General features: G+C 36.2%; 1 protein-coding gene across 3 annotated transcripts in view; it reads left to right on the top strand.

Moving 5' to 3' along the window:
- The window catches only part of SCAF4 (SR-related CTD associated factor 4), a 56,692-nt gene that overhangs the window by 5,099 nt on the left and 26,029 nt on the right, over positions 1-25,564 (top strand). For all 3 annotated transcript variants that reach the window (XM_032631286.1, XM_032631284.1, XM_032631285.1), the window contains exons 2-7: positions 16,319-16,402; positions 17,304-17,348; positions 18,866-19,027; positions 20,177-20,312; positions 20,640-20,779; positions 21,400-21,576. In XM_032631286.1, coding sequence (XP_032487177.1) covers positions 16,319-16,402; positions 17,304-17,348; positions 18,866-19,027; positions 20,177-20,312; positions 20,640-20,779; positions 21,400-21,576 — 744 coding nt within the window. The remainder of the gene's footprint in view (positions 1-16,318; positions 16,403-17,303; positions 17,349-18,865; positions 19,028-20,176; positions 20,313-20,639; positions 20,780-21,399; positions 21,577-25,564) is intronic.

Raw genomic sequence — 25,564 nt, 5'->3', positions numbered from 1 at the left:
ATTTACCATATCAGAAATTTAAGCTGAGAAACACATTTATTAAAAATAATGTACCTATTGCATGTTAACATAAATAACATTTCTAATGAAAAATAACATTTCCAAAACAAAAAAAATTAGAAGAGTGACATGGTTTTATATTTTTGCAAATCTCATTTAAACTTAGGTTTAATAAAACTTGAATTCTTGTATATACTTTTTCATTCAGTCTCTTGCATCAGGTAGCCTCTGGAAAACTGCTGTATACTTGTGAGAAAATGAATGAAAAGGGCAAGAAATGTCTTAGTATTGATATGAAAACAGTTTTTACCTCACAGACCACTGAAAGGAACTCAGACACCCCCTTCCCCACACCGCTCCCCACAACCCCCAGGATCCTGGAGTTACTTTGTGAGAACTACTGTATTGAGGTGTGGTATGCATATAATGCTACTTTGAAGTGCAGGAAGAAAATATGAGTGCTTTTATATTTGTGTTTATCTTTAAAATCAGACAAATTAAGCTTTATGAGTAATTTTAATACATGAATTGACTTTGCAGCTCTTATTCACTTGGGCTGTCAGTCTTGAACCATGTTTCTCTGAAGGAAGAATTGAGCTCCACACCTCATTGGGGAGCCTGCCACTCTTCCTATTCCCACTGGAAATTGTTCTGTATGAGCTATTGTATATTTTACCTATTGATTACTAGGCATGATTGTCCTCTAGAATTTAGGTCATATGATGAGTATTGTATGTTAAGCTTTTTTTTTTTAACCTGTAATGTCAGTCTGGTTGCTTTTTGATCATTCCTTTCTTCTTTGAGAGGTCTATCTAAAGAAGTGGACAAAGATTTGAAACACGGTTCTTACTGTGTGGAAGAGATGTAGAGGACCAGGGCAACAGAAGTAAAATTGGAGGTTTCTCTTGACTCATTTGACAATGTCACGCTGTTAATCACAGGAGTTGGGATACTAAAAGTTATAGTTTTGTTCCTCTGCTCTTTCTTGACTCAGAGAATTGCTTATCTCTGACAACAGTAGAGGTCTGGCTTTACGGTGAGTGGAATAAAGCTGGCTCTTCAGAGCTTTCTGTAGCAGGATTTATCACTGATGTTCTTGTTGAAAATATTCCTCTCCCTAGTCTCTCATTTTGTTTAGTATTTTGTTTCAGAAAAATGTGTGGACATATGATAAGGAACTGATTCAGAGAAAAATTGGAGTAATGGAAAAGTTGGCTTGTAAATCTTGTGAAACAGAATTCAGGAGATAAAAGTACCTAATAAAAAGTTGACAAAATGGTAGTTGGTTTTTGTATGTGTATGTTTTGTTTGTTTTGTGGGAGTTTTGTTTTGTTTTGTTTTTGGCTGCGTTGGGTCTTTGTTGCTGTGCACGGGCTTCTGTTGTGGAGCACGGGCTCTAGGCACCCGGGCTTCAGTAGTTGTGGCACACGGGCTTAGGTGCTCTGTGGCATGTGGGATCTTCCTGCACCAGGCCTCGAACCTGTGTCCCCTGCATTAGCAGGCAGAATCTTCACCGCTGCGCCACCAGGGAAGTCCCTGTATGTGTATATTTTTGTGGGAGTGTTTTTTGTTTACCAGGTACAAATTGTAGGTTGCTGTCCTCTGACATGGAGCCCAAGTGAATATAATTCACTTAATCATTACAGGAAACTTTTTTTGAGGCATAGTTGATTAACAATATTGTGTTAGTTTCAGGTGTGTAGCATAGATTCCGGGTTTTTTTGCAGATTATATTCCATTATATGTTATTATATTATTACAAAATATTGGGTATCTCTGTGCTATACAGTAAATCCTTGTTGCTTATCTATTTTATATATAGTAATTTGTATCTGTTAATCCCATACGCCCCCCCCCCCCCCTTTTTGGTAACCATAAGCTTGTTTTCTGTGTCTGGGAGTCTTTCTGTTTTGTACATAGATTCATTGTATTATTTTTTAGATACCATATGTAAGTGATATCATACAGTACTTGTCTTTCTCTGACTTATTTCACTAAACTTTCTCTAGTTTCATCCACGTTGCTGCAAATGGTAATATTTCAATTTTTATGGCTGAGTAATATTCAGTTGTGTATATATACCACATTTTCTTTATCCGTGCACCTGTTGATGGGCACTTGAGTTGCTTCCGCGTCTTGGCTATTGTAAATAGTGCTGGTATCGAACGCTGGGGATGCATGTATCTTTTCGAATTAGAATTTTTGTTTTTTCTGGATATATACCCAGGAATAGAATTGCTGAATCATGTGGTAGTTCTAATTTAGTTTTTTAGGGAAGTTCCATACTGTTTTCCATAGTGGCTGCACCAATTTACATTCCCACGAACAGTGTAGGAGAGTTCCCTCCCCCCCCCCCACCCTCTCCAGCATTTATTTGTAGACTTTGATGATGGCCGTTCTAACCCACGTGAGGTGATACCTCATTGTCATTTTGATTTGCATTTCTCTAGTAATTAGTGATGTTGAGCATCTTTTCATGTGCCTGTTAGCCATCTGTGTGTCTTTGAAAAAATGTCTATTTAAGTCTTCTGCCCATTTTTGGTTTGGGTTTGGTTTTTTTTTATATTGAGTTGTATGACAGGTTACTTTTCTATAGATGTCTCATTTCAGATACACCTTGATAACATGATAGGAAAAATGTTGTTAACATAAATGATGAACTTTTAGTGTTATTGATAACATTTGTTGAGATAATATGTGGAATCTTTTTTTTTTAGCATGCTTAAGAGCAACAGCACGCAGATTTAATAATAAGCCTAAAACAAGCTACGCTATGTTATCAGGTAGTATATTGGATAAACAGCTTAGCTATTAACAGTTGAAGTTTTGGTAGAGTTGGTAATAGTTAAATTTGTATTAGGCCTTACTAAGATCTGTTGAGAGCTTAGTCTTGAAGAGACATGTCTACATTTCTGTGTTAATAGTAAGTGTAATTAAAATGTACTGTCATGATTTTTTTTTGAGAACTAGAAGATTGCTCAAACAGTATTGTAATTTATTATGCTCCAGTCACCTTGATTCTTTTCAATATTTGCCTGGTTTGTCAATTACTTTTTATTGTGTTATAGTTAGAGCTCTTTATTGGTGCTTGTGAATTCATGGATAAATACATAGAAACTTTGATAATACTGATGAAGCACTGTACAGGTTAGTAGTGAATTCAACAAGAAATCCAGTGAAACTCTGGAGTTAAGAATTAGAAGCCAAGCCACTATGGAGAACAGTATGGAGGTTCCTTAAAAAACTACAAATAGAACTACTGTATGACCCAGCAGTCCCACTACTGGGCGTATACCCTGAGAAAACCATAATTCAAAAAGAGTCATGTGGGCTTCCCCGGTGGCTCAGTGGTTGAGAGTCCGCCTGCCGATGCAGGCGACACGGGTTCGTGCCCCGGTCCGGGAAGATGCCACATGCCGCGGAGCGGCTGGTCCCGTGAGCCATGGCCGCTGAGCCTGTGCATCCGCAGCTTGTGCTCCACAACGGGAGAGGCCACAACAGTGAGAGGTCTGCATACGGCAAAAAAAAAAAAAAAAAAAGTCATGTACCACAATGTTCATTGCAGCTCTATTTACAGTAGCCAGGACATGGAAGAAACCTAAGTGTCCGTCGACAGATGAGTGGGTAAAGATGTGGCACATATATACAATGGAATATTTCTCAGCCATAAAAAGAAATAAAATTGAGTTATTTGTAGTGAGGTGGATGGACCTAGAGTCTGTCATACAGAATGAAGTAAGTCAGAAAGAGAAAAACAAATACCGTATGCTAACACATACATATGGAATTAAAAAAAAAAAAGGTTATGAAGAACCTAGGGGCAGGACAGGAATAAAGATGCGGATGTAGAGAATGGACTTGACGGGGGGAGGGGGAAGGGTAAGCTGGGACGAAGTGAGAGAGTAGCAAGGACATACATACACTACCAAATGTAAAATAGATAGCTAGTGGGAATCAGCCGCATAGCATAGGGAGATCAGCTCAGAGCTTTGTGACCACCTAGAGGGGTGGGATAGGGAGGGTGGGAGGGGGGAGATGCAAAAAGGTGGAGATATGGGGATATATGTATAGTTGATTCACTTTGTTATAAAGCAGAAACTAACACCATTGTAAGCAGTTATACTCCAATAAAGATGTTTTTTAAAAAAAAAAGAATTAGAAGCCAAGGTTTAGATTGGGGGGGCGGTTGGGAGATAGCAGGGCTCAGTGAAAAGTAGAGGGTCATCCAAGTACCCCTTAAAAGTTATAATTGGTGTTTGGATAATTTGTGACTTTTGGTGTAAATCCATGTGGGTCACTTGGAAGAGATCGTAGAGCAGTAGTGTACCTAGCATATTTGACATCCAGAGCAGAACTTCCTTCTTTTTCTTCTTTTTTTTCTTTTAACATATTCATCTTCTACAACAAAACTGTTCTCAGAAATAATCATGAAATTGGCCAGGAAAGAAATTTGAACTTCATGCCAGTTACAAATAAATATTACAACAGAGAGAAGTAATTGATTAATATTTTTAAATTTCATTAATACTTTTTTGATAAAAGTAGAAAATTTTATCTACATCCTGCTCTGTCACAGTAATGAATAATAATCCAGTTTCCTTTTAAGCCTTAACTTCTGCATATTTGTCAATGATTGTCAGTTGATTTTCACAATATTTGAGTTCAGTAGACAGTTATAGTCAGATTTAGCAATTTTACCTTCACCTGTAAGTGACTGAAAAAACACTTCTCATTAATTCTAATTACTAAAGGTTGTATGTGAAGCAGCACATATACAGTAGTTGGGATGACTTAAACATAAGGTTTCCTTTAGCAGAAATTTAGAAAAAGCTCACTTCACAGTAAATTCTAGAAATCACAATATTGTCCATGTCTTTTTTTGGCATCGATTCTAGTGACTTCCAAATATACTCTCAGTCAAAAAATTTTCACTAAAATATTTTCACCCAGAGTTTCAGTGTAGGTCTCTATTATGATTGGTGAACATCTTTGAAATTATGTGTAATGGCATTCTCCATAATTTTTGTTCATGGATCATCAAGCTTTGTGTTTCTTTGTTAAAGACTAATTCTGGCTGTTTTTAAGTATTTACACCAGAAAAAAAAGGTATATCAGGAAAGAAGACTTGCAAACAGCTATCATACTTTAAACGTACCATTTAAACATACGAATATATATACATAGGAACTACAGAATTGCAGATGTAAACTGACCCTGAGGCGAGTGCAGGCCGTCCTGAACCTCTTTGTAGTCATTCTCCAAATGAACAGGTGTAACGAATCTGCATGTTCTATGCACTGATCATATAACTGGAAGGTTTCCTAATGAAATTCCACTTAGAGTAGATCGCTTATTAAAGGATACATAATAAAAATGTACAGATTTGATGCTTATGTATTAAAAACTTATCAGTTACCACAGCAGTAGTTTAAAACAAGAATCTCAGTCAACAAAATGTTTTAGGGGAAGGAATATTTTATCCCTGATATTATTTAGAATTGCTAGTATTTGGTGATAAATAAAACAATTCTCAAACAGTTCTATTGTTTTATTTAGAGTCTTTATAGACAGTTCACCCACTTTCTGCCTTCCCCTGGGTGGACTTTTCCCACTGTCCCTCTACAGGTGTGTTATTACTCTGGAGAGCGATAGTTGACTAACCCTGTAGTCTGTAAATCTTTTTCTGCAATATCCCCTAAATATCTTTATGCACTTTACCATGAGTATTCCACTTTATTCCTCCTTTTGTCAGAGGTTAGTTTTAGCTGATGTAGAATTATAATACCCTGCTTAAAGGAAACCTATAATAAGGAAATTTAGGGTGATATCGCTTTTAAGCTTTTAGGAAACATAAAATACTCTTTTAAACTTTAATGGTCATATATTATCTAGTTTACTGTAATTAAGAGTTGCTGGATGATAAATCACTTTAGAAAGGATAGCCACATTTGGGATTCAGAGATACATTCAAATCTTTATAAAGGCCTTAACCATTTCTGAGTAAATATAAGAGCATATTTTATGAAGTTAGGGGTTTTTTAAATATATGAAATAATCCAAAATGGGCAAATCCATAGAGATAGAAAGTAGCTTATTGGTGGTGGTATGAGGGAGGAATGGGAAGTGACTGCTAATGGGTATGGAATTTCTTTGGGGTGTAATGAAATACTCTGAAATTAAATAGTGTTGATGGTTGTATAACTCTGAATATAGCAAAAACTACAGAGCTGTACATTTTAAAGGGGTGAGTTTTATGGTATATTAATATCTCAAAGCTGTTTAAAGAAAAACACAAAAAAGTCAGGTTTTAACACCATTTTCATTGTTTTGTTGCTTGATCTTATTTTCTATCAGGTTGAAAACAATATCTTAGCTACTGAGTGGCTCTGGAAGTTATTTTGTTGATCCTGAATCCTAAGTTTGTTCAAAGGATATCTTTAGTTTTACATGCTATTTTAAGAAGTAATCCAGTGGAGCCAGTTCAAGGGAAGGACAGGAAATGAATCCTGCATTTGCTCATTAAATACCAACCAGATGCCAGCATACCAGTTAGGTGTTTTATATATGCCTTTACCTTCCTTCCATTTTAGAGGTAAGGAAACGGGAGGGGTGGTGTGATTTGACAGAGTACTGTAAGAGGCTGCCTGAGCCCAGTCTACAGCCCCACATGGCTACTCTGAAGTTTTTCGAGCAGCTGATCTTCGTCTATTGTTTATGAAGGGAGAGGGCTCCCTAAACAACTTTTGTATACTTGAAGCAAGGTAGCAAGGCACTGTAATGTATATTTGTGGAAGGATTCGCCGAAGTTTAAGAATGATGCAGTTTGGGAGTTTTTAAGTCATCCACAATAATGCAATAGATGCAATCAATGTTTAAAACTTAAGATATGCTTTTAGGTGTTTATGTTTCATTTATTAATTTATATTCACAATTAAAATTTTAAATTAATTAGGGATTTTATAAATGTTAACATTTTCAGTTTTAATCCCATTCTTTTGTATAGATCTAGTCATTACAACTTTGTGGGAGAAAAATAGGTATAGATAAAATATATACGAGATAATTTTTTTCTTCTAATCAGATGATTTTATATCCTGGAACAAATTTTTATTTCTTCGATTGAAGTCTGGAAGGAACTATTTAATTCATAAAAATGTTTTATGGCCAACTTTGGGTGGGCACAAAGTTTACTTAGTGAGGCACAGTAAAAGTGATTTTGAAACCTGGCATCTATGCTAGTAAAGTAGAGTAATGGCATGGATAAAATATTTGGCATTTCCTAAAATCACATCCTGACCTATTTCTCTAACAAGTGAAAAGGAAGTTGAGGATTGATCGCAGTTCAGTGAATCAAAATGGAGGTAAGGAATAAAAAATGACCTGTTGTAGTAAGTGGAGCTGAAGGAGTTAAAAGCCCTGATTCGGGGGAGGCAGCCTTAGTTCTAAAGTAAAAAGTTTGAGTGAAGGGTAGACCCTTGGAAATTGTAAGGGAGTTAGTCTTAGTTGAAGAATAAATTAGGGCATACTTTGAAGCAAGGTAGCAAGTGAGTTGTCAGAAATTAACTACTTAGAAAATTAGTCCTGCCAGCAGCAAATGGTAACAGAATTAGGAGTTGGTGATATAATTAAAAAGTGATGAAGTTTAAACTCCTGTTTGCTATATTACTATATTCTATTTTCATAAAGCACATAGAAACTTAAGTAGTTAACTTGAAAGTGGTTTCATATTTAATATTAACAGTATATATTTGAACTTACATGTGTGTATTTTGTAAAGCACTTCTCTAAATTCTGGAACCAGGAGAAAAGTTTATGTGTTTGTGGGAAAGTGTAGTAAGGTAAAGAAGTGTAGATCTAAGTATGAAAAATTTTAGAACTCTTTAAACTTGAGAATATTATTTGTAGGTTTGTTGTTTGTAAAAATATATGGCTTGGAAGCTTTAGAAGTCTGAAAAGTGACTTTTATGGAGAAATAAATAGAACTATTTTGTAGTGTTTAAGTCAAAGTAAAGACCCTGCTCTGTAGGAGCAGGAGAACAGTACAGTTTCTTTTTCTCATCTCTGTTTTAAAGAGCCATGTAATTTTGCTCTATTGTTAGGTATATTTTGTATTAATGCCAGACCTGTCTTGTCTCCAGACAGTCCTCTAAACAAGTGGAAAATTAGTTAATTATTTGCGTTTCAAAGGATTTGACTCTCTGGAAAGTAAATAGAGTTTACATGGGAGTAAATCATATATCAGTAATTAAAAGGGATGCTTTCTTTAATGCACAGATGTCAAAAATATATTTAAGAAATTTTTCAGATTTGGGTTTTATGTGCACAGAGGCTTCAGTTATAAAGATTTAAAATGGCAAATTTTATTTTTAAAATGTTGTTTCAGCAATTTTGAAAAGTTGTGTTAAAGGTTTACAAGGCATTGATTTAAACATAACTGTTAACTTCAAAGACACGATTTACTCCACGGACAGGTTGTACCTGATAATGATGATTCTGTATATTTATTTACAGTCAAGTTGGAGAAATGCATTTTTGTGTCTCAAGACACAAAGTTTTTCATTGTTAATCCATGAATTTTAAGTTTTTCATTTTAAAATTAATGCAAATTATGGGACTTCCCTGGTGGTCCAGTGGTAAAGAATTCACCTTCCAATGCAGGGGACGTGGGTTTGATCCCCAGTTGGGGAACTAATATCCCACATGCTGTGGGGCAACTCAGCCTGCGCGCCACAACTACTGAGCTCGCGCACCACAACGAAGATCCCGAGTGCTGCAACTAAGACCTGAAGCAGCCCAAAAAAATAAAGAAAATAAGTAAATTAAATAAATACTTTTTTAAAAAGAATGAGAAATCACAACAAAATTAAAAAATGTTTAAAAATAACGTTTATAAAAACAAAAAAATAAAATTAATGCAAATTAGGTAAATTTAAGCTAGAAAATAAGAAAGTATTCTACCAAATACCATTAACATTTTAGAGTATTTCAGTCTTTTTTTCCCTTCCACTTGTGTATGGAAACTTTATATATGGTTACCAGATCTTTTCAATAACATGAATTATCTTCTAATTTTAAAAGTCATCTTGGGAAATTTGGGAACATCTGATTATTTTAGATAAATTTCTAAAAGTAGAATTGTTGGTTTAAAAGATATGGACTTTTTTAGTTCTTTGCTTCATGCTAATCTACATTCATGACAGTTAGATAATTGAACTGTATCTCATTGTCTTAATTTATACCTTTTTGACTATTGATAAGACTGAACATTTTTTTTTCTATATTAATTAGTTTGGGGTTCTCTTTGTTAATTGAGTTACTCTCCTATGTACAGTTTTCAGTTTTATTTTCTCTCTTACTGTTTGTATGTGCTATTGATTAACTCATATGCAATATTCTGCTTTCAGGTAGAGTGGCATAATGATACTTGTCTAGCATGTGCTTGCAGCTCCCCTTTCCCTGTGTGCCCCACCTCTCCCTCCCTCCCTCCTCCCTCCCCCCTCCCTCCCTCCCTCCCTCCCTCCCTCCTTCCCTCTCTCTCTCTCTCTCTCTCTCTCTCTCTCACACACACACACACACACACACACACCTGTTCCCCCCATCACATTAAATGCCCAGTATTAAGAAAGTGTTACCTTTGGTAAAGGCATAAACTGAAATGCCAGGTAAGAAGGGACTGTAATTGTTCTAGCAGTAAGTATTTTACGGAGCTATATTCAGGCTGTAATTAGATGGACAAAAAAGCATCTTTGTGGAGATGATGATTTTAAAAGATTTTTCTACTATTTTTTGTTTTTTTAAATTTAATGGTTAATTTTTTTTTTTTTTTTTTTTTTTTTTTTTTTGCGGTACACGGGCCTCTCACTGTTGTGGCCTCTCCCATTGCGGAGCACAAGCTCCGGACGCGCAGGCCCAGCGGCCATGGCTTACGGGCCCAGCCGCTCCGCGGCACATGGTATCCTCCCGGACCCGGGCACGAACCTGCGTCCCCTGCATCGGCAGGTGGACTCTCAACCACTGCGCCACCAGGGAAGCCCTAATGTGTACTTTTATAAAATATATTTTCCAAGCAAACATTTAAGTTACGTTGCCTTTAACTCTTGATTTGGTTGAAGCCAGTGTATCAGATTTGATGAGTCAAATGAACGAAAGAGGAGGGAAGACTGTAGACTTGAACACTTTGATATCTTCATCTGTCAGAAGGGAGATTTGAGTACCAGCCTGTTACTGTGAGTGTATGTATTTCTTTTTGGAAGCATTCAAATTTTTTCCTTAAATTGAACTTTGTAATTAATTATTAATAACAGGAGCTTAAGCCAGAATTTATCATCTTGGAGGTCATAATAGCAAAGGAAGGAGTACTAGATATAATCAGTATAATTCATTATAAAATAAGGAAAGCAAATACTTAAAAGTTTAAGTGGGGGGAAGGTAGGGGTAAGTATCCCATTGAAAGAGATTCTGTCTAGAGAGATCTAGTCACTAGGAGCCAGAACAGATTCTCACAGGCCAAATTAAACATTTTTCTTTTGTAAAGTTTGTTTGTCTAGTGATGACTCTAAACCAAATATTTTAGAAAGATATTTGTCATGATTTCATCATGAATAAATTTTAAAAATACATAGATAGGATGAGAGTATTGTTAAGTGAATTTTAGCTGACTGGCAGGGCCCAAGGAATATCACATAAGGTCATCCTACAAGTAGGTCCTGTTTTTAATATTTAAAAAACCATGGGGTTGGAGGAAGCCATATAAAGTAGTTCGTGAAATTTGCAAACTGATTGGAATAGCTGCTACACTGAAAACAAAATCATTTCCAGACTACCTAAGTAGATTGAAAGGACTGTCAGAAACCAACATAAAATCAACATGAAGATCTAGTTTTGATAAAGATTCCAGTGAAAACAGTCTGAAGGTTTCAGTTGATTATAAATGTGAGTTAATAATTAAGCACTTTTTAAAAAATAATAAATGATCTCCCCTACCCTAGGATGTCCATGTTCTGAATCCTAGAACTTGTGAATATGTTTCCTTACCTGGCAAAAGAGACTTTGCAGATATGATTAAGGGTTTGAGTTAATTATCCTGCATTATCTGGATGAACCCAGTGTAACCCCAAGGGTCCTTCCTTGAGAGAGGCAGGAAAGTCAGAGAAAGTGCTCTGACAGTGGAAGCAGAGGTTAGGGAAGAGAGAAGATGCTATGCTGCCAGCTTTGAAGATGGAAGAAGCAGCTATGAGCCAAAGGAATTTAGGCACACTTTGGCTAGAAAAGGCAAGAAATAGATTTTGACCTAGAGCGCCCAGAACGAAGGCAGCCCTGCCAACACCTTGTTTTCAGACTAGTGAGATTCTTTTTTTTAAAACAAGGTACAGTTTTATTTATTTTTAAATTTATTTATTTTTGGCTGTGTTGGGTCTTTGTTGGTCCGTGCAGGCTTCCTCTAGTTACAGTGAGCGGGGGCTACTCTTCCTTGTGGTGCACGGGCTTCTCATTGCGGTGGCTTCTCGTTGGGGAGCATGGGCTCTAGGCGTGCAAGCTTCAGTAGTTTTGGCACGCAGGCTTAGTTGCTCTGCGGCATGTGGGATCGTCCCGGACCAAGGCTCGAACCCATGTCCCCTGCATTGGCAGGCAGATGCTTAAACACTGCGCCACCAGGGAAGTCTGGAGATTCTGACTTCCAAAAGTGTTGTTTTAAGCTAATGTGTTACTGCAGGAATAGGAAACTAATACAAAAGACAATCCACTAGATTCTACAGGAACATATCCGGGCTCTGTTTATTTTGGTTTATTATACTTAAAAGGAATTAGCCAGGATAGTCGGATCTAGGAATCATATCATTTGGCTAGTAGTTGAAGAAGATAAGAGAAAGGGAAACATGCTTAGTTATATTTATTTTATCACATGAGAAAGATCACTGTTGTTCTGTGCTCCAGAGGCAAAACTAGAACAGGAGAGGGAGGGAAGGTTATCAGAAGGGAGATTTGGGGTCAGTACAAAGAAGACTGCTGTAACCGTTGGGTAAGGTTAGTTATGAGTTATTAAGCCTGTGGACTAATATGGGACCTGCCGGGTGTATTGTGAAAGCAGTGCTGAATTTGGTATGAGTACTGGATTACATACTAAGGTGCTATACAGCTTTAAAACTCTTTGATACTACTGTATTTTCAGTATAGAGAAAATTTCTCTAAATTTCAGTCAGCACTTGAATAGTAGATGTAATACAAAAAAGGTATTATGGTAAGCCATAACAAAATTAAACTCGAGGTGTGTGTCAAGATTCCCAGGGCATTATATACCTCTATTTACTGAGCCATTTATATGTCAGGTACTAGGCTAAGAGATTTATATACATTATCTCATTTAATCTTAACAGTCTTACGAGGTGAAGTGAGTGCTATTAATCCTTTTTTTCAGATTTCAGAAATCCTTGATATTTAGAAAAGGTTAACTAAACTTGTCAATGTTCATACTGTTAATAAATAGCAGAGTATCATGTTACTTTGACTAACCCCCAAACACTATGAATTCTACAGGTGTCATGGGCCAAATATGCTCCTTCCTTATCTTCTTTTGAAACTGTTCTTTATTGATATAAGGGATCATTGTGAGTGATTCTTCATAATTTTTAGAATACTTTGTAAATCAGGCACCCAGCAGAGCAGTGTTCATATTTAGTATTTTCGAATAGTTATTTAGCTGGTGACAGCAAAAAGACAAACTCATATCTGTTGCTGACAAGTATTTTTTTCTTACTAAGGCTTTCTAAGGAGGTTTTGTACCTTTTGGGTCCTACTGCTGCTATTATTTTATATAAGAGAATTGCATGGTTTTCTCTGGCTGCTTTGACACATTTGTTTTCTTTGACAGATTACATTAATTCTGAATGCAGATCTGTAATAACAGGGAGAACACTGCACCTACTGATGTTTATTGAGCACTTGCCCTGTTGCAGATGATATACTAGTCGTTCATACACAAAAGCTAATTTATAGCATTTGACCTTGCCAAATACCTTTACTTTCTGTTATTTTCCTGGTGTTCCTTTGTGCAGCTCCCTTCTCTGTACCACATTGAAATATTTGGTATACCCTAGTTAATTATATCATCTTTGTTCTCGTCTTACTCATCCTCATGGCTTTGATTCTGTGACCTTTCAGTTTCTAGCAGAACCTCTTCTTTGTTCAGGATGCATTTTCCAGTCTGCTGAAATCTCTACCTGAATATTCAGTAGGCATCCCAAATTAAATTCATTATGTCTTATCATTATCCCTGAATCAATACAGTATACATATAGACAGGCACAGATGCCTACTTGATATTTTGTCTGTGTTCCCCATTATAGTTAATGGTCTCTGCATGTATTTAGTCAATAAGCAGCAATTGTATAAGGAGAAGACTATGCTATTAAGGATTGTAAGCTTTAAAATCAACAAATTCTAGTCCAGACCCGTTCCCTGGGCATCATCCGAAAACAGATGCAATCCCTTTGGGTATCATCTCAAAATAGGTGTAACAATCTATGTTAACTGTTAATATGATTAAATAAGATAATGTACCACCAAAGGTAATTCTTCCTTATACATAAGCACTCAGTGTTGGTTCCCTCCTCTTTTCCTGAGTTGTGCCTTCTTTAGTGGAATAAACACCCTTCGTCTGTCTCTTAGATGGTAGCACTTGAATGCTCTCTTGCTGTTCTATTGCCTGTAGTCTGTATTTTAATTTTTTTAAATAAATTATGATTTAAGTATAGACTGTGGAGCGTTTCATCAGAAGATACCACTGGTCTGTCTTCTGTGCTCAGTTGTCTTGTTTTGTTTTAATATGAGGAGTTCCCTACTGCAGAAATAATCAAGAAGTGCTATTTGGGACATTAAATGAATATTAGCTCTGGCTTAGGCTTCATTGAAATATGAGTCTCTAAGCTTTTTTTTTTTTTTTAAACTTTTTTTTTTTTTTTTTTTTTTTCGGTACGCGGGCCTCTCACTGCTGTGGCCTCCCCCACTGCGGAGCACAGGCTCCGGATGCGCAGGCTCAGCGGCCATGGCTCACGGGCCCAGCGCTCCACGGCATGTGGGATCCTCCCGGACCGGGGCACGAACCCGCGTCCCCTGCATCAGCAGGTGGACTCTCAACCACTGCGCCACCAGGGAAGCCCGAGTCTCTAAGCTTTTAATGGCCAGGGAAGTAGTTCTCACTGTCGCTTATTCTTTTTTTTTTTTTTTGTGGCTGTGTTGGGTATTTGTTGTTGCGCGTGGGCTTTTTCTAGTTGCGGCGAGCGGGGGCTACTCTTCGTTGTGGTGCTCGGGCTTCTCACTGCGGTGGTTTCTCTTGTTGTGGAGCACGGGCTCTAGGCGCGTGGGCTTCAGTAGTTGTGGCACGTGGGCTCAGTAGTTGTGGCTCGCAGGCTCAGTAGTTGTGGTGCACGGGCTTATTAGCTGCTCCGCGGCATGTGGGATCTTCCCAGACCAGGGATTGAACCCATGTCCCCTGCACTGGCAGGCGGATTCTTAACCACTGTGCCACCAGGGAAGTCCCACTGTTGCTTATTCTTAAGATCCATGTGTAAACTTTTTGTCTCCCCTTTCTCTGCTTTAAGGTCCAGAGAAGGAAATAGAACCACGGTAATAAACAACTGTCTTAATAACTTTTATAACTTAGAAATGGGCAGAACATGCCCTTTTATAAAATGTGTGCTGTATATTTCATGCAGTGTTGATATTTTTCAGTTTGTGTTGAAGTTGAAATATTTTAAATCATTTCGTATTTTCTCATTGGTTTTTATAGTTTCAAAGATTACTGTCTCCTTTCTAATTGTTTTTCAATTAGTGAGCTTTTATTCTCAAGGAGAATTTTAATTATGTTGGTAAATAAAATGATAAAGAATGACCTTATTTACTTAATCCCTTTTTAAAAAATGAATTTCTGTGTTAATATCTTTATGTTTTTCCCATTTTCTGTATCTTAGTATTATTTATGGAAAAATTCTACTTTTCTCTGCTTAGGCAGGGTATGTATCTGGTTCTTATATTGATTATATCTTTCATTGCATACTTTTTCTAAAAATTACTGTTACCGTTGTCTGTAGTCCATTGTGTCTGTAGTTTTGAAAAGCTGTGAAAATTCTGTTGCCAGGGAATTTAAGGTATGTTGCTAGGTAGGGCTATTTATTCTGGGAAAGGAGACTTTTGTTCTTTAGGGTAGCCTCTTAGTAGTGGTCTAGTAAAGATGGTCTATGTCTTAGGAGTTCCATATTTGAAATACCAACATTAATTAGAAAGAAATGGAAACATGGTTCATATAAGGTTGATAATGCTCAGGAAGCCCTGAAACTTATTTCAAGATGTATTTTTAGAAGAGTATGTGTGTGTCTATGATTAAAACAAAACAAAAACAAGAACTTAAGAAACTAGATATAAGCTTAATGTCTTTTATCTTTGTAACCCTCTATGGGCTATCATTATATCTTGGTTGGATTTAAACTTTAGGGGGAAGGAGTATGCATGTGTGGTTAAGTCTCCTGTGAGCACCTGATTGTTGCATTTACTGTAGTGAGATTTGTTCAATATGGTGTCATTTTTATTCCTGACTAAATCAAGAAATTGTGAATTCAGGCTTTATAATGGCATGTTAAATTTCTTGCCTGATGTAATACATGTGTTTCTCCAAATGAACGTTAGAATTATTTGAAGTTCTCCAAAATCTCAATGAGGTTTGTAATGAAATATTAAATATTGAGTCACAGTATTGCCATTTTCAGTACAGGAACACGGTGTGTTTGTTTCCATTCAAATCATTTTTGAGTTCTCCAACAAAGTTTTGTAATTTTTTCTGTTACAGATTTTGTAAATGTTTTACCTTTTTCCCCCTCTTTTGCTACTTTTAATATGATTTTTTCCCATTGTATTTTCGAAGTGGTGATGCCAGTATGTAGGAAAGCTCTTGTTTTTCTTTACTAGACGAATTATTAAACTTAGTTCCAAAAATTTATTATTCTTTTTTTTTTTTTTTGCGGTACACGGGCCTCTCACTGTTGTGGCCTCTCCCGTTGTGGAGCACAGGCTCCGGATGCGCAGGCTCAGCGGCCATGGCTCAGGGGCCCAGCCGCTCCGTGGCATGTGGGATCTTCCCGGACCGGGGCACGAACCCGTGTCCCCTGCATCGGCAGACGGACTCTCAACCACTGCACCACCAGGGAAGCCCCCAAAATTTAGTATTCTTTTAGTTAATATATTACAAATATATTTGTAGAACTGAAGGATTAACCTCTAATTTTACTTGTAATTAAAACATTTTTTTCCTCTTTTTCTGTTTTTTAAGCTCTTTTCACTTATGGATATGAAGCCTCCCATCTCTCGAGCCAAGATGATTCTCATCACGAAAGCTGCTATTAAAGCTATTAAGGTAAGCGTAAAAGAAATGTATTTAATTTGGAAAATGTTTTTGAAATTTTGAAAATGTTATTGTTAAATGTGAAAATTCATCTTGTGAATTAGTTCAGGCCTGAATCGAAGAACACTCACCAGGTTTTGCTGAAAGTACATAATAATACAGTATGGTGCATCTACATTGTAACATATTATTTCAAAACCTGTTTTGTTGTTAATATTTTCCCTTTATATTTTTTAGCTTTACTGAGGTATAATTGACAAATTCAGTAATATAATGTAATAGAACACGATTTGATACACATGTACATTGTGAAATGATTACCTCAGTTAAGCCAATTGTTACATCCATCACCTCACATAATTGCCTTTTTTGTGTGTGGTGCTAAAAAAAGTTGAACTCGTTGAAGTAAAGAGTAGAATGGCAGAGGGTTTTTTGTTTGTTTTGTTTTGTTTTCATTTAATTCTTATTGTAAATCAGTGGAGTATTAGCTTCATTTTTATTTAAAAAACTTGGACTTCATGAAATTAAATGTCTTACCCAGTCACACCTTGAATAAGTGAGTCTCTTTAAAAACTGCATTATTTAGTTCCAGTTCCATTGTTCTTATCCCTCTCATAAAGTTCCTTGATAAACTACTTTACGAAGATTTACTGATTAAAAATCTAAGAAAAGGACCTTGTGTTTGGGGGAATTTTTGTAGTTTTCTGTTTTAGTTTGTACTTTCATTATGATGTGTTAAGATTTTTTCAGTTGTTGACTATGGGTTGACTATGGATTATTTCCCTTTTTTTTTCAGTACCATCTTGGGAATTAATTCAAATTGTGCAAATTTCAAGATTTTTAAGTATTTTCTAATTACAGGGAATGTAGAAGTATGTAAACTGGATAATGATTTTCTTTTCATTCTTTTCAGCTTTATAAGCATGTAGTTCAAATAGTGGAAAAGTTCATCAAAAAGGTAACTATCCATTTATTTATTACCTCATTTTAGTTGTGATCAGTATTTGTAATTTAATTTGTAAATAGTAATTTGGATAATTGCTTCTAAAGCCACTCTACAGAAAAGTTGTCACTAGAAGTTCTTTTCAATCACTAGAGGTTTTTTTTTTTCCCTAACAAAACAAAAATTTATAGCAGTACTGTTTGAGCACTTACTATGAGGTGGGATTCAACAACAGTTTCTTCTCTACTGAACAGGACTCTTCCTTGAGCCTGATGTGCTTTCTCTCCCCTTTGCCCTGTCTACTCTGTTGGCATTTAACTCATCTTGGAGTACTTCAAATGAAATCACTTCTTAAAGTTTTTCTAACTTTCCCCTGCTCCCATCATAATTAAACAGTTTTTCACTTCTTCGATTATATGGTGTGATTAGCACACGTCTTTCTCAGTAAAGGACTGAGAACGGAGGCTTACTTAGATATCCTTGTCTTCTCCCCCAACCTGGAGCTATGCCATGTAGTACACCCTAATAAATGTGTGTGGGAGTGTCTCTGGTCCATGGCCATTTAATACTGGCTGCGAGATAGGAGTTAGAGCTCCAACAGACCAAAAAGTATAGTCAATAGAGGTTTTTATAGTAGCAAATCAAAGTACCAGTAAATAAAACAGAAAAACAATTAAAATTACCTATATGCCACCACCCCAGTTATGATGAATGTTTACTCATGTTTTAGTATGTACATGTACATTTATGAAAGGAAAATGAAGACATAGGCTGATGGATAACGTGCTTTTCCTACAGAATTTATTATAAACATCTGCAAAGTATTCTAACATATGATTGTTGTTCACGATTTACTAAGCCAGTTCCCTATTACTGGCCATTTCACTTCAGTGGCTAGCCTTGTGGAAAAAATTCAGAGGCATCTTAATTGTTTTCCTTAGGATAAATTTCTAGAAATAGACTTGATGGATCAAATAAGGCTTTACTTTTATTGCTAAATCTTTCATAAAGGTTGTACCACCAGAAATGTGTGCAGGTGTCTGTCTATTCATTTTACCTTGTCAATTTGAAAGGCCAAAAATGACCTCTCCTTTCAGTTTTTGTTTCTCTGGTACTGTACTTTAATAGAATTGAAATCGATATGTTGTTAAAGTGATCTCCTTGATAATTTTAAAAGGTAAAAATTATTTTTTTGAGCAGGATGAATTACAGCAGAGATTTATCCATAATAAGTGGATTTGTATGGAGGTGGCTTAGGGATTGGTAAAGTCATGTTGATTCTGGGAAGTTGTGCGTGGGGAGACAAGAGGGATCAGAGAAAAGTGAATATTGGGGGTCTGAAGTATCAAGAGAATGGCAATTCTGTACAGACCTGTGGGAAATTTGACAAGCTAGCCAGTGAGAACTAAACATTCAAGTAGTTTCTAAATAGAAGTAATTCTTGGATATATAGTTTCATGAAAGTGAGATTAATGGGTGTCAAATTGTGATTTGCTTTTCCTGTATTGAACTTACATCTTTAATCTTTGTAGTGTAAACCAGAGTACAAGGTTCCGGGATTATATGTAATCGACTCAATTGTGAGACAGTCTCGTCATCAGTTTGGAACTGATAAAGATGTTTTTGGGCCAAGATTCTCTAAAAACATAACTGCCACATTCCAATATTTGTATCTTTGTCCATCTGAAGATAAGGTAGAGTTTATAATTTTTAAATTAAGCTTGTATTCTTGTTTTGGTTTTGCATCTACTTAAATCTATTTAAATGTACATTAGATATTTAAAGCCTACTGTATTACTAGAAAGATAATCATGAACTTGAAACAAAACCCAGCTTTTTCTATAGTAGTCATATCTGTTTTCTTGGGAAGTCCTTCAGGAATGTTGTACTGTTGAAATATAAAAGGAGCACAGTCTTGCTTTAAGAAGACATTGTTGGAAAGATTTCTTGTGGTTGAATGGTAAAGAAATTCTGCAAGTAGAGGAGAGCAGTGCTTATCTCAGATTGTTGCTTATTCCAAAAGGAAGGGACCAATAATTGATGGCTTTCCCCAGCATATGGAGCTGCTAGAACGTAAATGGTATTCATTAGCAATCAGACTACAGTATTTAATTCCTCACATTTGTAGCTGGTTTTACTATGTACTATAAAAAGATAGAAAAACATTATAGACAGAAAACTAGACTCCAATAAGTGGGAGAAATGCACTGGTAGACTCAGAATAATGAAGACTGGAGACTACAATAAACGGCATATAAATTTGAGTGTTATGGATTCTGTATATTCTTGAAGGAATGCTCTTGTGAGGAAAATATACAAGAGAAAAGATCATTCCATGAGTAGGAAATAAGAGTTACAACCATGAATAACACGTTTTCTCTGGATCTCCTTCGTATTTACTAGTCCACAAAACAATTTACCTAACAATTACAGGCCAATAATCGTCTTAAATATTTTAACTGTTATAGTCATCCCGGAAAATTCTTCACTTCTGTAAGATAAATGGTTGTTTCTTTGTACTCATAAGTAAAATATAATGGAAACTTCGGATGCATTTTTAAGTATTATAATGCATTTCTTTTGATTCTCTAGGTTATATTTCTTTTCTCTTTCTTTCCCCCCTTCTGTTTCTTACTCTAGATTGCACTACTGAAGAAAGGTCAGTTAGTGTAGTTTAACCAGGTTGTAATTCTGATGATAGATTTTTTTCTGTTTATGAAACAGATATAGCATGGAAATATTAGCCTGGGGTGGTTTTTTTTTTTCTCCTCTTTTTGTAAGAGGTATAATAAATTATTTATGCAAACATTTATTGTATATTTATGTTTTCTCACACATAACAGAGTAAAATAGTTCGTGTGCTGAACCTTTGGCAGAAAAATGGAGTATTCAAAATTGAAATCATTCAACCTCTTTTGGACATGGCAGCAGGAACCAGTAATGCCGCCCCAGTAACAGAAAATGTTACTAATAATGAAGGTATGGCAGATGTATCTGTGAGCTTAGAAGATGATATAATTTTTTTGTGCATGAAGTGTTTGGAGTCTGTTCATAGTGATGGAAGTTTTCTATAAGAAGGAAACTTGAGTTTACATCTTAGAAGGTATAGTTTTCTTCCCATAATTCTTATTTCTAATAAAAGTATTCAGTGCTTGTTACCATATAGGCTGTATTACCATAATCTGTATTTTTTACTCTGTGTTAAACTGAATGCAGTATTATTTTAGTAAAGAAGCTTAATGGAGATTAAAAGGAATATTTATGAGTTAAAGTTTACCGAGTGCTTAATGATCTTCTCTTTTTTAGGTTCACCTCCACCTCCAGTTAAAGTTTCTTCTGAACCCTCACAAGCCACTACAAACTCCATACCAACTGTACCACAGTTGCCCAGCTCTGATGCTTTTGCTGCTGTGGCCCAACTGTTTCAGACAACTCAAGGTCAACAGGTAAACTGCCTATCCAAAGATTAAATTGTTTGCAGTTAGGTACTGTTGTCAGTTCTTATTTTTCATTCCTAGTTAATGAGCACATTGTGGGGAGGAAATATTTCTACTTTTCAACTAGAAAGGCCTTTACTGGGAAGGGAAGGGATACTACATAGGGATAATAGGGGAAATGTGGGAAACAAGGGAACAGCACACTGAGAAATAGCAGTACCCCTTTGGAGAGAACTGCAGAACCGCTGAGTTGGTGGTATTGTTGCTCACAATTCTTGCATTTCCAGATTTCAGAATTATTTGGATTGGTGGAGATACTTTTTTTTTACACTTTTTTAGGAAACATATTTACCTTGTTCACAATTCAGTGTATTTTCTCTTTTCTCTGACCATCATTTTCTACTGTTGGGGTATCAGCATACATTTTTAACCTTAAGTGACACATCTTATATCCCTGATACATTCATTCACAATAAACGTAACCATTATTAAAAGGTTGGTTCCTTTTTCCAGTTTACTCTGTGCCTGTGCTATTTTGAGTCACCATTAAGGGTTTTTTTTAGTAAATTAACTTTTGATACTGTGATTATACTTTATTATGTGGTTTATCAGTCTTCCCATTCTTTAAGCTTCAGCAGATCCTTCAGACTTTTCAACAGCCTCCAAAACCACAGTCTCCCGCCATTGACAATGCTGTGATGGCTCAGGTTCAGGCTATCACAGCTCAGTTAAAGACAGCTCCTACACAACCACCTGAACAAAAAGCTGCTTTCCCCCAACCTGAACAAAAAACTGCATTTGACAAGGTATGCTTCTCTCACATAACCCACCCCATTGTTTACATCACTCAACTTGGAATGTGGAAATTACCCCTTCTCTAGCTTCTCTGGCTTGTTCATTTTGTTGTTTGGTAATTTGAGGGATTTTCCCCCTCGACATCAAAACATTGATTATTATTCCTGGTTAAAAATCTAATATATACTCATTGCACAATTTTCAATATAAAGGAAAAGTAAACAGTGTAAAGGAAAGTAAACAGGGGAACATTCACCATTAACCCCCATATGTGAAGGTAACTACTGTAACATTTTGCTGTGTATCTTTTCAGAATTAATTTCCTGGATATATGCTTTTCTTTTTTGGTCATTATATATGTGTGTGCATATATAAAAATGTGTGTTTTTAGTATATATATATATATACACATATATATACATACACTGTTTTTAACTTGCTTGTTTTGATATTAATCCTCTTGTCTCTTTGTTGTTGTTAAGGTTAATAGATGTAAATCTACACATCTACTGAGTGCTTATTAGGAATATTCCATTACATAGAGACACCACAATTTAGCCATTCCCCTATTGATAGACATTTAAGTTGCTTTCTGTTTTCTGCTGTTAAAAACATTAGTTACCATATCTATAATTTGAGGGTTTGGGTTGGTTGAGTATCTTCCAACTTCTCTGTTGGGCCTTCGTTATGTTTAAGGAGCTGCCACTAAGGATATAGATGTGCTGAATATGCCTAGCTTAGAGCTTCCTGTTGAAATGTTAGCCCAGACAACTCCACTCTTGTCTGTTTATGTCATGTCTATTTACTGGGCTTATGACTATATACAGTTTCATCTCATTTTACAGGTTGCAGTGCAAAAACCACAAAAGTTTGAAAATCCTAGAATGAAGTATCTTTTAATCATCTCTAAAATTTTTGATTCTTTCTGACATTCTAAGATACAATAACTATTGCTGGTAGTCCAAATTAAGAATCCATATGATAATTACTGCTTGTTATTCTAGTACAAAAGGAATACATGCTTTTAGGGAAAAAATTGCAAATAATACAGAAAGTTCTAAAGTAGAAAGGGAAATCAGTTCCACTCTGCTTTGAACAGAGTTGTGTATGTTCCCATCCATATGGGAACATAAATTGTTATGTATTGTGGGTTTGTTTTTTAGTCTTCTGTGTTGTGTTGTGATTAGGAAAACTCTCTGAACTTGTATTAAAAATTCTCTTTCTTCTAGTAGTTTTATATGTTTGTTTTTCATGTTTGTCTCAGATCTATCGAGAACCTATTTTAGAATATGGTTCAAGATAGTTAAATCTTTATGTTTTGGAAATAGCCAGTTCTCACAATTTTTGTCATACATTTAATTCCCATTTGTTTCTGTGTCTGTCTTTGGACACTGTTCTGTCCCACTAATATCTTTATTTCTGCAACATAACAGTTTAAACACTTGCAACTTGTATTTCATTTCTAGATGTGTTCTCTGCCCTTACTCTTTTTCAGGCATTCTTTGGCTATTCCTGGGCATATGTGTTAGGGTTCTCCAGAGAAGCAGAACCAGCTATACACACAGACACACAAAGGGGAGAAAGGGAGGGATTTTCTTTAAGGAATTGGCTCACACAGTTGTTGAGGCTGGCAAATTTGAAATTTGTAGGTCAGAGTGGCAGGCTGGGAATTCAGGTAAGAGTTAATGCTGCAGTCTTGAGTCTGAATTCTGCAAGGCAAGGTTTTCATGTTGCTGTCTTGAGAATGCCTTTTTTGGGAAACCTAAACCTAAGTCCTTGCTCTTAAGGCCTTTGATTGGTTGAGGCACACCCACATTATAGAGTGTATTTCTTTATTCATAGTCTACTAATTTAAATGTTAATCACTTTTTTTTCCCTTGCTGCACCATGCAGCTTATGGGACCTTAGAACCCAACTAGGGATTGAACCCAGGCTCTGAGAACACAGAGTCCTAGCCACTGGACCACCAGGGAATTCCCAATGTTTTCTTTGTTTTGTTTTGTTTGTTTGTTTTTGGCCATGCACATGTGGTTTGTGGGGATCCCCGACCACGGATTGAACCTGGGCCCATGGCAGTGAAAGGGCAGGGTCCCAACCATTGGACCACCAGGGAATAATTCCCTGTTAATCACATTTTTAAAATACCTTCACAGCAACATCTATATTAATTCTCCCATTGCAGAGCACAGGCTCCGGACACGCAGGCTCAGTGGCCATGGCTCACGGGCCCAGCCGCTCCGCGGCACGTGGGATCTTCCCGGTCCGGGGCACGAACCCGTGTCCCCTGCACCAGCAGGCGGACTCTCAACCACTGCGCCACCAGGGAAGCCCTATATTAATCTTTGACCAAACAACTAGGCACCATGACCTGGCCAAGTTGACACATATAATTGATCATCACAGCATACTTTACCAGATGAACTTTAGCATAAATTTTTATGAATTTATAGGTTAATTGAACAAGTACTGATAATTTCTTACACAGAATCTCAATTTATTAGATTTTTAATATGTCATACATTTCTTGTGTCATTTATTCTTAGATGTTTACTCATTTTTCGTGTTTCATAACACTTTTGATTAGTTAATAATGCCATACAGGAAAACTATTGATTTTTATTTTATGTTGTAAATTATCATGGTATTAGAAGCTTAGTTTTCTAGTTGTTCGCTTAGATTTTCTAGGCTACTAAATTTGACTTTTCCCATTCAACATCTAGGCCTGTTTCTTTTTCTTTTCTTACTGTTCTGGTGGCTAGGACTTCCAAAAAAGAAATGTTGAGTAATAGCAGTGCTACTGACATGCTTGTTTTGTTGTTAATTTGAATTACAACTAATTCCTCTAGTGTTTTATCTTAAGTGGGTTGGCCAATGTTTGTTAGTTATATTAAGTTTAGAAAAAGGAATTCTGTGCTTTTCCTTTGACTGTAAAGGTCTATTTTAAGCTAGTCAAACAGCTGACTGGGAACAGTTTTTCTATTTTTGCTGCTTCATAGATCTTCAGTTTCCTAAAAAGCAACAGAAATGTCTTTAGATAGTAGAGATCTCAGTTTAATATTTTTAATTGCTTCAAATCTTCTCCCAAGCGATAGGTATAAATCGTAAAACTTTAAGGAACATGTCTATATGCGATAAACTGCAAAAATCATAGGCTTTGTGGTTTTTTTGTAGACAGTTTAGACCCAGATTTTAATTTTGGCTCCTGTCATTGACTCTATCTTGATGTTGAGTTACAGTATTCACTGTGTACCACTGTAAAAGAGCTTGGTGGTACCTATATTTTTTTATTGCCATGAGGGTTAAGTAAGCTAACGTGCGTAAAGCAGCAAGGTGCCTGAGCCATGTTAGATCGCTCGGTTATAATAAGAACTTTGAGTCACGTGGCCTAGAATTATGAAGAAAGAAACAGAAGTGTTGTCTAAGAAGGGGACTTCCTTTCCTAATTAAAAAATCTGTTGTCCAGTAAAGTAGAACCAGAATTTCCAGGCAAAACTATAACAGAACAATACAAATTTAGGAATTTGAGGTTGGAAATCCATGAGCAGGAAGGGCACAGCCTGAGAGAAATGATGGCCTTGTTGGATGCCAGAGACTGAGGGCTTTGAGGTAGAAAAGACCATTGTCCACATCCTAATTGTACATGTATTAACTGTACAGTCTTGGTCACGTTTCTTAATTACCCGAGCCTTAGTCTCCTTGTCTGTAAGAAGAAGAAGCTATATCTACATTGCATGTTTCTTTTGATGATGAAATATTGTATATAATCTATCAAAACACAGTAGTGGTTGTATTACTTTCATTCCTTCTTTTCTGAGTAAATGTAACCATATTTTAAACGGCTCTTCTTCTAGACACGTGATCCTGTGAAGTGCACTGATTGGTTTTTTTGATTTTTTGTGTTTTTTTAATGAAAGTTTCTGGTAATCTAAGGTGGATTGTGAAGTTTTAAGAAAGAAGCAAGTGCACAGGTAGACTTTGCAGCCCTGTCTGTGCCATTCT

This window comes from Phocoena sinus, chromosome 4 (genome assembly GCF_008692025.1).
Source record: "Phocoena sinus isolate mPhoSin1 chromosome 4, mPhoSin1.pri, whole genome shotgun sequence".
Lineage (NCBI taxonomy): Eukaryota > Metazoa > Chordata > Mammalia > Artiodactyla > Phocoenidae > Phocoena > Phocoena sinus.
The sequence above is the reverse complement of the archived record's forward strand: the minus strand, read 5'-3'. Positions and strand labels throughout refer to the sequence as shown.